The sequence below is a fragment of the Oryctolagus cuniculus genome, chromosome 1 (genome assembly GCF_051225735.1).
Source record: "Oryctolagus cuniculus isolate XC-2025 breed Fujian yellow rabbit chromosome 1, ASM5122573v1, whole genome shotgun sequence".
NCBI lineage: Eukaryota > Metazoa > Chordata > Mammalia > Lagomorpha > Leporidae > Oryctolagus > Oryctolagus cuniculus.
Window position 1 is genome coordinate 12787034 of NC_142867.1, and position 16179 is coordinate 12803212.

Below are 16179 nucleotides of genomic sequence, written 5' to 3' on the forward strand. Positions count from 1 at the left end.
GCAGCTTTACCCCCTAGGACACAGGGCCGCCCGCCAATATTTCTTTTGTTACTTTGGCCTAGTGATGGGATTTTAGAATAAGAGGATCCTCAGCTGCCAGCTTTGTCGCTTATCATTGAGTAGCTTGAGGCAAATTACTAACGTCTCTAATCCTATCCACCTGCAGAAAATAACAGTACCTACCTCATGGTGTGAACCTAAGGAATGACGCAATAAAATAACCCACACAAAGCACCTAGCCAAAGGATGGGCAGCCTTCAATCACTATTAGTGGTAGTAGCATCATCATGTCATTGAACCACTAGTCTGAGAAAAGTATAATTATAAACCAATTTTCCAAAGAAACTAAGGATCACTGATACTTAGAAAACTTGCCTAAGTCTCACCGCCAGTGACCAAGCGCCAATTCCCACCCAGAACTTCTATTTCCAAATCCAGCGTTGCCAGTACTTAAACTCTGATTAATCCAGTCACACTAACTCGAAAGGAATTTACTGGACACCATCCCCAGGCAAGGCTGCATTTTAAGACAGAGAAAGGGATTACGAAACACACAAGTGTTTATTCTTCATGGTGCTAATGTAGTCCTGGGGTGGGGGGGAGGGGAGAGTTCAGGGAGCTCAAACAGGATTAAAGCGTATGGAAAGTGCTAGACCAGGTGAGCAAACCACCAGTCTTCGGGAACCGGCTTCTAAACCCGGCAAACGTCTCCGGGCTGGATCCTTTAAGAACGTGGTGTCACCCACAGGTGCACCCGGGCTCCGTGACCTTGCCTCTCTGTCCGTCGACCCCGCTTCCCTGTACGGCTCTCCCGCTCCTCGTGCCTTTAGGCGCCTGGCCCCTAAAAATATCACCCGACGTCACACCTCCCGGCTCTTGCCTTCGGCTTTTTAAGAACCGGCGCCGTCATCCCTCTGAGTCACGTATCACAGCCCTGGCGCGCTGCTGATTCAGGCCACTGAAGGCGGTGACAAATCCTGCCCCTTTCGAGGGCACCCAGGAGCGCGTCCCCCACGTGAGGCTCCGCCACCAGCCCCAAGGCGGGCTGGATGTAGGAAAGCAACCCCAGGAATCCCCCTGTCTCCCGGCTCAGCCGTGCGACTCTTCCAAGCCTATCTAGTGACAATTGCTAAGGCTTTCTCCGCCCCGTCCATGACGGAAAACTCGTGACTGGATTCTCGGGCGCTAGGCAGGCGCGGAGCAACCGAGGGGCGGAGCCGCAAGCCCTCAGAGCTACAAAAGCCCCCGACGGGCGGCGCAGGCGCAGTCTCTCGCCATGGAACCTCCTTCCCGCCGCTGAGACTAGGAAGCGGGACGCCAAATCTGTCCCCGCGCAGCCGCCGCCGCCAGGCGCCGAGCCGGGTGGCCGCCCTTCCCTAGGTGCGCCTGCGCACGTTCCCACGCACGCTCCGGCGTACGGCGGCGGCCAGGGGTCGCGAGCCGGTGGAGGACCCGCGCGCGGAGAAGCTCGAGGAGTCAGCGCTTCTTCCCTCCCTCCCCCGTTCCCCTCCCCACTCCCTCCCCCCCTCCCCAAGAATGTTCCGCTACGAGGTGAGTTGTTGCGACCGGAAGTGACCCCTCCCTCCCTCACGCGCCCCTTTTCCTCTCACCCCCGACTCGCCGGTCCGCGGCTCCTAAGGGGGGAGGGGGTGGGCTGTGGGAGTCGCGGGACCGAGCGGAGCTCGAGCGGCTCGGCGTCGTGGATTGCTAACCCGCGGGTTGGGAGCTGGCTTCAGGGGGCGGGACTGCCCCATCAGTTGCCGCTGGGGAGACTTGGTCTGTTTTCAGGTGGGGAGGGCCCGCTAAGTGCTGTGACCGGACCACCCCCTCACCGCTGACCAGGGTGAGCCCTGGAGTAGAAAGCCTTGCAGCTACCTGGTGCCTCTTCTTGAGGAGGAGTCATCAGGAGTGCCCAGCGAGGAGTTTTCCCGCCCTGGACCCAGAATCTTACCCCCCACCCCCCACCTCGTTACACACACGCCCCCGAACGCTCAGACAGCCTTCGGGTCCGGGAGGGCTGGACTTGCCCTTTGACTGGGACCCCAGGCTGTTGGCTACCTAGGGCTTGGAGTTGGAAGGGGGGCGTGTCCGGCCGAAGTTCCTTGTAGGCAAGTGTAGGGAGCCGTGGCTTTGGTGACGGTCCCGGGAATGTGGCAACAGCCTAGAGCCCTGACCCTGTCACGGACTCGCAGTTTGACCTTGAGCGACTCTTAATCACCGGAGTTTCTAGAGTGAAGGGACTGGTCTAGGTGATCTCTTTTTCATTTAAAAAAGTGGTCGGGTTAAAGTAGATCTTTGTGGTTTGGGAAGGAGTGATGTGGAGGCAGTTGATTGTCTCATTTGTGCAAGTTTGTGAGGGCTCTGGGATGGGTAGGACTGCCCTTTGTTGTCCTAAGGTTTCCTTGAGGGAACAACCTAGCCAAGAGGTAGATAGGCAAGATATATCACAAATCTACCCACTGTTAAGTGTGGAATTCTAATTCTGAATCTTTGAAAGTTGGGAACAGATACCCTTGACAGGAGTGATCCAAGACCAAACTGACCCAGTGTAAACATGTTGAGAGATGATGAAATGCATAGGCAGAAGTTGCCAAAAGACTTGCAGTTGAATAAAGTGGAAGAGAAAAGGGAAAATGGAGTGGAAAGAGGAAATGTTTACAGTAGAATACGTCTAAGATGTTGCAGTGATAGTTAGCTTTTTGTTCAGCAATCCACAATCTTTGCCGAAATCTGTTTGCCTCTCACAACTGTAAAGTATATGATATTGTTTATGCCTTATGACTTAAGAGACTGAGACACAGGAGATTGTCCCAAGGTATTTGAATTAATTTTAAAAAATCAGTTGCTGTGTTAACACTACTTATAAGAGTGGAGACAAAACTTGAACTTGGCATATCACAGCTTTCTTGGAGTTTGTTTAGTTGTGGTTGAAAACTTGGCTGTTTTATCACTAGTATAGGCCTCTAGGAAGTAGAAGGCAAAAAGGGTGGAAAGTGAAGAGAAAGCTTTAATAGTTGAAATGATAACATGAATATAACAAGGAAAGTGAGAACTCTTTAAAAAGATACAAAATTCAAGCAAGATAACAAAGTGTTCGTTTTTAATTACCACAACCATTCTAACAAGTGATAGGCATAATTTCTTGATTGCATGAGGAGTTGCTACTATTAGACTCTTGATAAAATAAAGAAATCGGGTGCTTGTGGGAGAAGATTTTAAATGGAATAAGAAAGAGGAAATGGAAACCAAAAGAAAGAAGATAACTGAACTCTTCCAGTGTCAGGGAGATGGATGAGTAGAAAAAAAGTCATCATTACAAAAAGAATGAGATTATTGTGTTCATTGAGAAGGTGAGATGAACATTTTTAGAACATTTTAAAAATGAGGTGAGTTTCATGAATAGCTAATCCATTTTATCTTGTTTTTAGTCTTTGGAGGATTGTCCTCTAGATGAAGATGAAGATGCATTTCAGGGCCTGGGAGAAGAAGATGAAGAGATTGATCAATTCAATGATGATACATTTGGATCAGGTGCCGTGGGTAAGTGATTTCTTTGTCTTGTAATTGCAGTCTCTTGCTCTTTTCAGGTGCTCTTATTTATACCTGCTTTATCTTAGTGGGAGTAACTTTATTCACTAACTTTTCAGGGTAGTGTTCTATTGTTGACCTCAGGATACTATATTTTTTTACCCTGCTCCTTTGGGGCTCTTATTGCCTCACCTGTAAAACCAGATCCCTTCCAGCTGTATGATCTGTGGCTCTAGGGTGCCACAAGAAGAAATTCAAGTGTTTATAGAGAAGTAGATATTTACCAGAGATTTAAAAATAATCCAAGGGGAGGGGAATTTTTTATTTGTAGAACATGCAACTTGGGGAAACTAATGAATAGTAGAACATTCAAATTCTAGAATGCAGATGTGTGTTTTAGAATTCAATCCATTCCTAGTATATTAAATAACCTTGCTATATAACAATTTCAATAAAAATTAAATGCTGTTATACCAAGAATTTTGGTGATAGATAATCTTCATAAGTTAGAAAAGTGTTGTGTGCAGATGAAATTTTTTTCTGTCCCTGGATATGGGTTAATAATCTAGGAGATGGAAAAAGTATAAAACATTAAAGAGCCAAATTAAACTTACAAACCACAATTATAAATGTTAGGATAGAAAATTTAGGAAGTAGGTTAATATGGTAAAGTTGGAGAACACATTTCATTTGAATAAGTAGACTAACAGTTAAAATTTACTTCATATGTTGTAGTAACAGCAGGTTAAGCCACTGCTTTGGATGCTCACATCCATATCAGAGTACCAGTTCTGGTACCAGCTACTCCACTTCCAATGCAGCCTCCTAATGCATCCTGGGAGGCAGCAGATGATGGCTTAATTGCTCAAGCCCCTGCCACCCATGTGGAAGACCCAGAGGAAGTTCTGGGCTAGTGTCATTTTGCCTTTCAAGAAGATGAAAATAAATAACTTGTTGGTTTTTTTTTTTTTAATTAAAAAAATGAATAGGGAAAAGTCAATGTAGGTATTTTTGCCTTAACTGTTGGTGTTGGAAAATAACAATGACAGCGTTTATGTTGGGAAGTGTACATATGTGTGAATCAATCGCAGCACTTCTGTCAGTGTAAGAAATGTTCACAGTTAAGTAATAAGGGAAAAAGGAAATTTGGCAATAAGGAGCACTCAAGATCTTCAGTATCAAGGACAAATAAGGATCTTACTGGTTTTGCAGTGACCTAAACAGCTTAAGTTTATTAAAACTTAGAGTTGAATGAACTGCCAAAAATGAAAGTGTTTCCTATTGTCAATCATTTATAAAATTCAGTAAAGAACTAAAACTTTGTCATGATTTCAGAGCAACAAAATGAATGTTGAAGGTACAAGGTAAGAGTCATTGTGAGGAAATCAAAAATTTTTTGGATTATATCCATACTGTAAGGAGATGAGATTGTCCAGGAGAATGACATGATTTAAGATGCTATTGTCTCTCTCCATGGAGATCACAGGAAAAGGGACATAGAATTGCAAGTGCACAGAATTGTGTGAATTTTGAAAATTATATTTAGAAGATTATTAATAATCTATAAAATAGAAGCTAGAAACATGTGTTTTTTAAACTTTTTCCATTAAAATAATGTTCTGAATGTTATCATTTTTCAGCAAATGAAGTTGATGGAATTGATTTATACATATTAAGATAAAGTAATATGTCCTCATTTTTGAACTTGAAGAGAGAAGGAATTGTTTTGCCTCCTCGTTGACTTCCAGAGTGCAATGAACAATCTCTTTGTTAGTTTCTCTTTGATTTTTAATCCACGGAGAGATCATCTTGAGTAATAACTTTTAGTGCAATGGATATTTTAGATCACTGTCCACATGTTTGATATCACTTTAAGAAATTAGTGACTGTCTTCTGCATGAAAAAAATGCTTGCATCATGTTGGAACAATAAATTATATTGCAGTAAACCCAGTTCAGTCTCTAAAAATAAAAGCTTACACTTATATGCTGCTTAGTATGTGCTAGGCACTGTTCTAAATGTTCTACATACATTACTAACCTTCACAGCAACCTTGTGAGTTGGATACTATTATTATCCTCATTTAAACAAATGAAGCAGAATAACAGAGAGATTAAGTAACTATAAATACAATTAGTGTAAATCTATTATGTTAAACAGTCTTTGGATAAAGTTTGAAAAAATTTCCTGTTTTGCTTATGAGGGCTCCCCGTATTCTTTCTATTTGCCTCTAAGTGAAAACTGCTATAATTTTAGGGCAATTTCAGTCCCTAATCTTAGAGCAAGAAAAATCAAAATGATAATGTATTCTACAGCATAGATCTTTGCTTGCACATTTAAAAACAATAATTCACAAAAAATCCATTTGCACAGAATGTGGCTGTTTAACCAGTATTTTTTAAATCTTATTAAGGACAAATAGAGTATCCATATTTGGTGGGATCTGGTTAAGTTAGCCAGAAACAAAATTGAGAACTGGGGACGGAAAGCAATGCATTAGGACCAATCAATTAACAACTTATTAAATTTTGGAAGTAAGTATTTTTAAAGTCCCTGAATTCAGGATTATAACCTCTTTACTCTTTTGGCATTGTTGGGTTAGTAAAATTGCAAACAACAGTTTATCCTTTCTCACTCACTCTTCCTCACCAAAAATATTAATTCCACAGTTGATTTTTAGTTACATTGAACCTTAACAGTATTCATTTCAGATGAATGAGCATTTAAATTAACAGTGTAATTTTCATCTAATAAAGATTTTTCCTTTTTTTTGAGCACATCAAGGTTATGTTGGTCAGGAAACTATCAAAACGAAAAGGATTCCTTAAGTTCTTTGCTGTAAGACAACATTTCAGGGGTGAGTGTTATGGCATAGTCCAGTCACTGCCTGCGATGCCGGCATCTCATATGGGGGATGCTGGTTTGTGTCCCAGCTGCTCCACTTCTGACCCAGCTCCCTGCTAATGACCTGGGAAAAATGTCAGTGATGGCCCAAGTACTTTGGCCCCTCCACATATGTGGGAGACTCAGAAGAAGCTCTTGGTTTTGGCCTGACACAGCCCTGGCTGTTGCAAATATATGGGGAGTGAACTAGTGGATGGATGATCTCTCTGCTTGTCTCTTTCTTTCTTCTTCACTCTGTGTAATTTAATTTAATACTCTGTGTAATTTTTTAAAAATAGATTTATTTATGTATTTGAAAGAGATACACAGAGAAAGAAAGGCAGAGAGAGAGAGACAAGTCTTCCATCAACTGGTTCAGTCCCCCATTGGCCGCAATGGCTGGAGCTGCGCCATTCCAAAGCCAGGAGCCAGGTGCTTCCTCTGGGTCTCCCACATGGGTGCAGGGGCCCAAGGACTTGGGCCATCTTCTGCTTTCCCAGGCCACAGCAGAGAGCTGGATCGGAAGTGGAACAGCTGGGACTCGAACCGGTGCTCATATGGGATGCTGTCACTGCAGGCGGTGGCTTTACCTGCTATGCCACAGCGCCAGCCCCTAAATAAATATTTTTTAAAAAGAAATAAAGATGGGGCTGGCGCCGCGGCTCAATAGGCTAATCCTCCGCCTTGCGGCACTGGCACACCAGGTTCTAGTCCCGGTCGGGGCGCCGGATTCTGTCCTGGTTGCTCCTGGCTTCGGATCAGCGCAATGCGCTGGCCACAGCGCGCCGGCTGTGGTGGCCATTGGAGGGTGAACCAATGGCAAAAGGAAGACCTTTCTCTCTGTCTCTCTCACTGTCCACTCTGCCTGTCAAAAAAAAAAAAAAAAAAAAAAAAATGGCCAGAGCCGTGGCTTGTTAGGCTAATCCTCTTCCTGCGGCGCCGGCACACTAGGTTCTAGTCCCGTTCGGGGTGCTGGATTCTGTCCCGGTTGCCCCTCTTCCAGGCCAGCTCTCTGCTGTGGCCCGGGAGTGCAGTGGAGGATAGCCCAGGTTCTTGGGCCCTGCATCCCATGGGAGACCAGGAGAAGCACCTGGCTCCTGGCTTCGGATCAGTGCAGTGTGCCGGCCGCAGCGCGCCGGCCGCAGCAGCCACTGGAGGGTGAACCAATGGCAAAAGGAAGACCTTTCTGTCTGTCTCTCTCACTGTCCACTCTGCCTGTCAAAAAATAAAAAAAGCAAAAAGAAATAAAGATAACATTTCAGAAGAAGAGTGCCTCTTGCCTAGACACTCAGTAAGAGGAAGCTGTGGTTGACGAAGAAAACTTCGCATGATTAGAAAAAACGACCCATGTCCTAGAGGCTTAGGTAAGAATATTTTTATTGCTCTGTCCCTGTTTATCCCAGTGATGGCTAGGTGATCAGCAGTTTAAAGATGTGGTTCCCATAATTGGTGTTCAGGATTACAGTGCTTCCAAAGGCTTTAGACAATATATCCTATGATGTAAGAATTATAAATTTGGAAGTCTTTTTCCCATTTTTTGGGTCACTAGTGTAAAATATATATTGTTATATAATAAAAATTGCAAGGGGCTGGCTTTGTGACACAGCTTGTTTAGCCACTGCCTGTGACACCAGCATTCTATATGAGCACTGGTTCAACTCCCCACTGCTCCACTTCTGATCCAGGCAAAGCATAGGATGTCCCAAGTGCATGGCCCCCTGCCACCCACATGGGAGACAGAGATGGATGTCCAAGCTGCTGGCTTCAGCTCAGCCCAGCCCTGCCTATTGCTGCCATTTGTGCACTGAACCAGCAGATGAAAGATTTCTATCTCTCATACTGTCTCTTTCTGTTCTGTTTCTGTAACTCTGCCTTTCAAATAAATAAGTCTTTTTAAAAATAGAAGCAGCAAATTATAAATACTTAGTATGCTCTTGATAAGGAATTAGCCTCCTTAAATATTTATTTAAAAAATATATATAGGGGTAATACTGTGGTGTAGAGGTTAAAGCCGCCACCTGCAATGCCAGCATCCAATATAGGCTCCAGTTAGTCCCAGATGCTCTACTTCCGATCCAGCTCCCTTCTAATGTGCATGGAAAAGCTGCCCAAGTGCTTGGTTCCCTGCACCCACATGGGAGACCCAGAGGGAACTCTAGGCTCCTGGCTTCAGATCAGTCCAGCTCTATCCTCTGAGGCCATTTGCGGAGTGAACTAGTGGATGGAAGACTTGTCTCTTTCTCTATCTGCCTCTCTGTAACTCTGCCTTAGAAATAAATTAATTAATTTAAAAAATAAAAGATAACCTTTTAAAATATATATATATATAAATGTTCATTACAGGGTTTTTTGGTTTGGGTTTTTTTTTTTTTTTTTTTTTTTTTTTTTTTTTTTTTTTTTTTTTTTTTTTTAAATTTCAGAGGCAGAAAGACAGTTCTCATCTGCTGGTTCACTTCCCAAATGCCTTCAAGGGCCAGGATTAGACCTGACTGAAGCTGGGAGCTGGAAACTTAATCCAGTTCTCCCACGTGGGTGGCAGGAGACCAGTTTCTCGAGGTATAACCCCTTTCTCCCACGGTCTGCATTACCAGGAAGCTGGAGTCAGGAACTGGAACCTAGAATCTAACTCAGGCACTCCTGAGAAATGCTGTCTTAATGACTAGGCTAAATGACCACCACTTCAGTACAATATTGTCATGTTAAATTATCCAAATGTTTATCAGTAGGAAGTAAATGAAATCACAGTTTATCCTTAGAATAAAATCTTATAGGTATTAAAAAGTTTAAGATAACATTATTGGTAATTATACTTAAATTTTCAGCATGAAAAGGTGTCAAAGATGTACTGCTTAAGGAAAAAGGAACATGGATAAAGAGTTAAGCCACTACTTAGGAGCTCTGCATTCCCGTTTAGGTCCTAGCTACTCAGCTTCCAATCCAGCTTCCTGCTAATGCCTCTAAAGAGGCAGCAGATAGTGTCCCAAATGCTTGGGCCTCTGCCACCCTTGGGGGGCTCATGGAGTTCCAGGCTCCTGGGTTGACCTGATCCACACTTAGCTATTAAAGGCATGTGGGGAGTGTACCATCAAAGGGAAGATCTCTTTCTGTGTTTCAAGTAGGTAAAAATAAACTTAAAAAAAAGACAAAAGGTTTACAAAATAATTTTGAAAAATTTTAAAAACTCAAAATTTTTATGGTTTGTAATTTCAAAAACAACTGTGGAATTATGAATAACTTTTACTTTATAAGTTACTTGTTTTTGTGTTGCTTGAATTTTTAAAAAACATAGTTAGCAGTAAAAAGAAAGTCTTTATCCCTGTGTGTTGAATTGTATGGAGCATAAAGCATATAACTAAAATAAGAATAAAGTACATGACATACACAAAAGAATTTTTTTTTTTTTTTTTTTTTTGAGTTAAAAAGTAGAGCACACTGAGGGCCAGCGTTGTGGCATAGCGGGTAAAGCTGCTGCCTGTGACATCAGCATCACATATGGGTGACTGTGTCCCAGCTACACTACTTCTGATCCAGCTTCCTGCTGAGAAAAGCAACAGACAATGGCCCAAGTGTTTGGGCCCTTGCCATCCACATGGGAGACCCAGTGAGTCTTCTGCCTTTAGGAGTAAACCAGCAGATGGAAGATCTCTCTTTCTGTGTCTCCATAACTCTTTCAAGTAAATAATTTTTTTTTTTTAAGTAGAGCACATTTTGACAAAGTGAAGGTAGAATTAAAATGAAAGTATTATTTAGGGGGAACTTCAGTGAAGGGAGAGGTTTTTGCATTGAAAAGCTGAAAGGGATCAGAATGGTGAATACAGTTTTATGATTGAAGCAGAATGGAATGATTAGGTTGAAGAGAACTGGAATTAGAGATGGGATGAAAGGAAGGTTGATTTCTAGAGGAGCCTGAGGGTTCTGAAGGGTTTAATCCATGCTGTAGTGGGACTCAAAAATGCTGTCAGCCAAATAAAATGGGAAAACCACATTAGTGTCACTGCTACATCCTGCATAGTAGTGTGCAGGAATAGCAAAAGACATAATTAAAATAGGAGAGGAGTTGACTGGTCCAAATCATTATTACTTTTCCCCTGGACTGTTGCAATAGCCATCTGACAGATTACCGTATTTCCAGTATTGTCACAGCTACCCCCATTCCCCAATCCATTTTTAACACAAAAGCCAGTGTGATTCTTTCTAAAAGTTAAGCCACAGCAAAACTTGCATTGCCTCCCATTTTGATCATAGTAGCCCAGAAGACTCCTGACTCATTTTCTATTTTTAGTATTTATTTATTTGAAAGGCAGAGTTACAGAGGCAGAGGTAGAGGGAGAACGAGGTCTTCACCTGCTGGTTCACTCCCCAAATGGCCACACTGGCTGGAGCTGAGCCAATCCAAAGCCAGGAGCCAGGAGCTTCTTCCGGGTCTCCCATGCGGGTACAGGGGCCAAAGGGTTTGAGCCATCTTCTGCTTTCCCAGGCCATAGCAGAGAGCTGGATCAGAAGAGGAGCAGCCAGGATTCGAACCAGCACCCATATGGAATACCAGCACTGCAAGCAGCAGCTTCACTTGCTATGCAACAGCGCCAGCTCCCTCCTAGCTCATTCTCTACTCTTGCCATTTCATTCCAAACTGCTCTCTTGGCTCTTTCTCAAAACTGACAGATCTCTCATTTTAAGAGTTTTCTACTGACTGTCCTACCTGTAATTTCCTTAATGTTTTGGCTTGAAATGTCATAGAATCTCAAAACAGGCAATAGTATGTGTGTGTGTGTGTGTGTGTGTGTATCTGTCACCAGTTTAGGAATCAATTTTAGAATATAGTTTGACAGCATAGGCAATGTTTTAAGCTGTTAATTCAAATACTTGAATTTTATTCCTGATGTAATGTTATTTTCTCTAAATAGTTAAAAAAAAAAAACACCTCACTTTCTGTATCCTTTAATTCAAACTTTATTTGATATCTCTAAGTGCAAATTTAACCTTCACCTGTCTTCTGGAGTTGTAGTTGTTTGGTTAAAAGAACATTTTTCTAAAACTCATTCCATTGTCCAGTATATTCCTTATACAACTGTATTGTCTTATAGATGATGATTGGCAAGAAGCACATGAGCGCTTGGCTGAATTGGAAGAGAAGCTACCAGCGGCAGTTAATGAACAAACAGGCAATGGAGAAAGGGATGAGATGGACTTGTTGGGTGACCATGAGGAGAATCTGGCAGAAAGGCTCAGTAAGATGGTGATTGAAAATGAACTAGAAGATCCAGCTATCATGAGGGCAGTGCAAACCAGGCCAGTTTTGCAAGTAAGTTAACTCTGTTTTGAGAATTGTAGCAGACTAATAGTTAACGTGCAACATTGAGCTTTGCTACTTTATTTCATCTTCTATAATGAAAGGATTATAGTGTGCCTTAGACAATTGATAATGTGATCCTTACGATCCGGTTCTTAAGTTGAAGTTGGGAACTAAGGTATATTCTAGAGCACTGTAATTTCTTACACTTTAGCAGTGGAGACTGTTTTGGACCTTGCTCTCCAAAAGCAGGTAGCTCACCCAGAGAGCCCACGCTATTCCTAACTTTGTATATCTGTTTTTCCTTTTTGTTAGCCCCAACCAGGAAGTCTGAATTCTAGCATCTGGGATGGATCTGAAGTTCTGAGGCGAATCCGAGGACCACTACTTGGTCAGGTATTAAACATTTTTTCTTTATGTAAAATTCTTAATATCCAAAAATTTTAAGTTGCCTCCTATTTTTATCCTTTCCTCACTAAAAGAATGTATACATGCATATCACTTGCCAATATTGACTACTGCATCTATTACTGTTGATATACCCTTCCTCAGGTTCTAGGGTAGAGGCTAAAAAGGAGCTCTTAGAATTCAAATTTGTCAGTGTATGATTTGAATTGCTTCAGATGTCTAGGCAAAACTGTAGGGATAGGGAACAAATGAGTATTTGCTAGTGATTGGGCTTGGCAGGAGGGGTTGATTATAAAGGGACATTACCAAGAAGCTTTCTAGAGTGATAAAACGATTCTGTGTCTTGAATACAATTGCAGGTCTATTACTCTGTGCATTTATTTAAAGAAACCTGTATGCCAAAGAGTAAATTTTGCTGTATGTGAATGAAAATAAATGGAAATTTAAAACTTATTTTTTCAAGGTGTTTGTGTCATCTGCACAGATTATTAAACATTTCATATTAACTAATTTTTTAAACCACTTCCTCAATTAGGAAATGCCTACAGTATCTGTGTTAGAATATGCCTTGCCTCAGAGGCCCCCACAGGGCCCAGAAGATGATCGAGACCTTTCTGAACGTGCATTACCAAGGCGATCAACTTCACCTATCATTGGGAGTCCTCCTGTCCGAGCTGTCCCCATAGGCACCCCACCTAAGCAGATGGCTGTACCCAGCTTCAACCAACAGGTACCTTTCATTAACAGGCACTCAGCCCAGGATATTGGGAATCTGGGCAAAATTATTTGGGAAATTGGTGATACTGGGAGGGGGGTGGAAGTTTGGGGTAGGCATTAGATTAGAAAGAAAAGTAGCCAATTAGAGCAGAAATTAGTACAAATAAGAGACACATTCCCTAATACCCTATGCTGCTGCTGCTGCTGTTGCTGTTGTCTTTTCACTGGGGGAGAAGAAGGGTAGTCAACCACATTAATGCATAAATACTTTTTAAAAATGTTTTTCTGGCTGCCCAAAGCATTGGCAGAGAGATAACTGAAAGCTGGGGGGAATGGGAACACGCAGCATTGTCCACATCCCTTTTTACCTTTAAGATATCCCTGCTTTCCCTAGAGCCTGTGCAGTCCTGTTCCATAGACTTTCCTCCACCTGAAACCAGCAGCTGAAAAGGAAGGCCAATTTGGAAGGTATGGGGGGAGGGTGGTGTTGGTATGGCCTAGTTAGGCTCAATATTCTATAAAATGGTGGAGTCACAATGTATCAAAATTGCTGAGCATGGTGGCCATATCACAGGGGCTTCAGAATAGGGCTTAGTTAATCCTCCAGCTTTCTTATCATTCCTTCTCCCTCACTGCTACCAAAATATATACTCTTGGAGAGAATTTGCAAGTCAGAGTATCTGCTGGTACCTCCCTCAGATAGCGTGGAAGGGTGGGGATAACTGGAGAATTAGCTAAATCTTCCTCAGTTAAAACTGACACATCTTGATTTGTGAGAGAAAATGACCAAAGGTTCTGTATTTGAACCCATAGCCATAGCATTTGCTTAGAAGTAGGGCTTTGCGTTGAGTTCTGTGTCTCTACCAGTACTTGAGGGGAGGGAGTATAGATGGAAGAAAAACTGATTTCATTGAGTGTAGTTGTGTATATGTTTATCCCGATAGATTCTGTGTCCGAAGCCTGTCCATGTTCGGCCCCCAATGCCACCACGTTATCCTGCTCCCTATGGTGAGAGGATGTCTCCAAACCAGCTCTGCAGTGTCCCGGTATGTCACTTTATAACCTAACAAAAATGTACAATATGTGTTTTATAATCACTACCTATATAATCACTATCAGTGTATAAAATTGACATCTCCTAAATTATATATATATTTTTATAATTGCTATACTTGAATTTGTGGATCTTATTGTTCCCAGGTTAGAGGACGTGGTCACTTGTTTCTTATCTCAACTCTTTTCTTTAAAAATCGAAACTCATTCTGATCATCTGCTTTGCTGCTACTTCCATTGTTCATTGTGTAGTTGTTGATTTCCTGTTATGGTCATAGTGTTTTATCATCTCTTTTTTTATGATTCTGTCAGTGGAGAGATTGATATTACATATCCAAGTTTCTTATACATTTTTACTGAATTCCCTTGTTATATTGATTTCCTGTTCCGTAACATAGTTTTTTCCCTTTTTTTCCCCTTAGAATTCATCCCTCCTGGGTCACCCTTTCCCTCCTAATGTTCCTCCTGTTCTCAGCCCCCTCCAAAGAGCACAGCTTCTTGGAGGAGCACAGGTAAGCCTGTGTTTAGCCTTAGCCGTAAAGAACCCTTCTAATTTCCTAAGGTTCATTAGATATCACTTTTTTTGCTTTTAATCACAACTACTTTTTGTTTTTTTCACTTTTTTTTCATTGGTAGAAATAGTTTTAAATTCTCTGTGGATAAAAACAGGGGAAGTTTTCAGTGAACTAAATCTAATATTGTCCCTCCTTGTAGCTACAGCCTGGACGCATGTCTCCCAGCCAGTTTGCACGGGTCCCTGGATTTGTTGGTAGTCCACTAGCTGCCATGAATCCCAAGCTGCTGCAAGGGCGAGTTGGGCAGATGCTTCCCCCAGCACCAGGCTTCCGTGCCTTCTTTAGTGCCCCACCCCCCTCTACACCACCTCCACAGCAGCATCCTCCTGGCCCAGGACCTCATCTGCAAACCATAAGGTATATAAAACAAATGCCACTATTTGTACATTGTCAGCCAAGTCTCTTGCTCATTGACGTTTGGTTTTGCAATACAAAAGTCTCTTGATATTTGCTCAGTGATACATATTGAGTTGTTATTGGATCCTCAAGTTGGCAAACATGGAAATGTTTGATAATCTCCAGGCTTTCGTATGAGTCACATTTCCTTAAGAGTCACATGCCTCCCTTGTACATTTGCACATTACAAATTAATCACCCCTTACTTCTAATGAAGTTTTCGTTAAGTTTTACTTCATACCCATTTTACAAACACATACATGGTAACATATATACAATTTTAAGATTTATTTTATTTATTTAGGAGGCAGACTTACAGACAGTGTGGAAGAGAAAGAGATCTTCCATCTGCTGTTCACTCTCCCAAATAGCCACAATGGCCAGAACTGTGCCGATCTGAAGCCAGGTGCTTCTTCCAGGTCTCCCATGTGAGTTCTGGGCCCAAGCACTTGGACCATCTTCCACTGCTTTCCCAGGCCATTAGCAGGGAGCTGGATCAGAAGAGGAGCAGCCAGTACTCAAACCAGCACCCATATGGGATGCTGGCACTGCAGGCTGAGGCTTAATCTGCCACACCATAGGTGTTGGCCCTCAAACAATTCTTACTGTTTTTTTTTAATTTTTTTAAATTTTTTATTTTTGACAGCAGAGTAGACAGAGAGAGACAGACAGAGAGAAAGGTCTTCCTTTGCTGTTGGTTCACCCTCCAATGGCTGCCGCAGCTGGCGTGCTGCAGCCGGCGCATCGCGCTGATCTGAAGCCAGGAGCCAGGTGTTTTTCCTGGTCTCCCAAACGGGTGCAGGGCCCAAGGACTTGGGCCATTCTCCACTGCACTCCCTGGCCACAGCAGAGAGCTGGTCTGGAAGAGGGGCAACCAGGACAATCTGGCGCCTCGACTGGGACTAGAATCTGGTGTGCTGGCGCCGCAAGGCGGAGGATTAGCCTATTGAGCCACGGCGCCGGCCCCTCACACAATTCTTACCACTTAACAGTTGCCTTTTGTTAAGGAACAGGGATAGTAATGGTAAGAAGTCGGCTGAACTCAGCACTAGCTGAGTTGCTTGCTTCTGCTTTCTGGTTCTATAATAAGAGTTTAAGATCTTACTTCAGTGAAATTGTGTTTAATTCCATATCATTGTATCAGCCACAGTTCTCAAGAGAAACACTACCAATAGCATGGATACACACATACTTCCTTATATGTATATACACAGAGACAGTGTGTGTTTTGTTTTAAGAAATCGGCTGACTCAATTGTGGAGGCTGTCAAGTCCAAAATCCGTAAAGAAGGCCAGTAGACCATAAATTCAAGTAATAGTTGGAAATCGC

The 16179-nt window shown here is 42.6% G+C and overlaps 1 protein-coding gene across 2 annotated transcripts in view; it reads left to right on the forward strand.

Annotated features, from left to right (window-relative positions):
- Window positions 1-916: 916 nt before the first annotated feature.
- The window catches only part of PATL1 (PAT1 homolog 1, processing body mRNA decay factor), a 35362-nt gene continuing 20099 nt past the window's right edge, over window positions 917-16179 (forward strand). The window contains exons 1-8 of one of the 2 annotated variants that reach the window (XM_002709181.6): window positions 917-1551; window positions 3429-3540; window positions 11496-11713; window positions 12017-12097; window positions 12645-12839; window positions 13771-13872; window positions 14302-14391; window positions 14594-14811. In XM_002709181.6, coding sequence (XP_002709227.1) covers window positions 1537-1551; window positions 3429-3540; window positions 11496-11713; window positions 12017-12097; window positions 12645-12839; window positions 13771-13872; window positions 14302-14391; window positions 14594-14811 — 1031 coding nt within the window. In that variant the 5' untranslated portion in view covers window positions 917-1536. Of the gene's footprint in view, window positions 1552-3428; window positions 3541-11495; window positions 11714-12016; window positions 12098-12644; window positions 12840-13220; window positions 13295-13770; window positions 13873-14301; window positions 14392-14593; window positions 14812-16179 lie in introns of those variants that run through there. The other variant, XM_089308594.1, reaches the window with a different exon arrangement.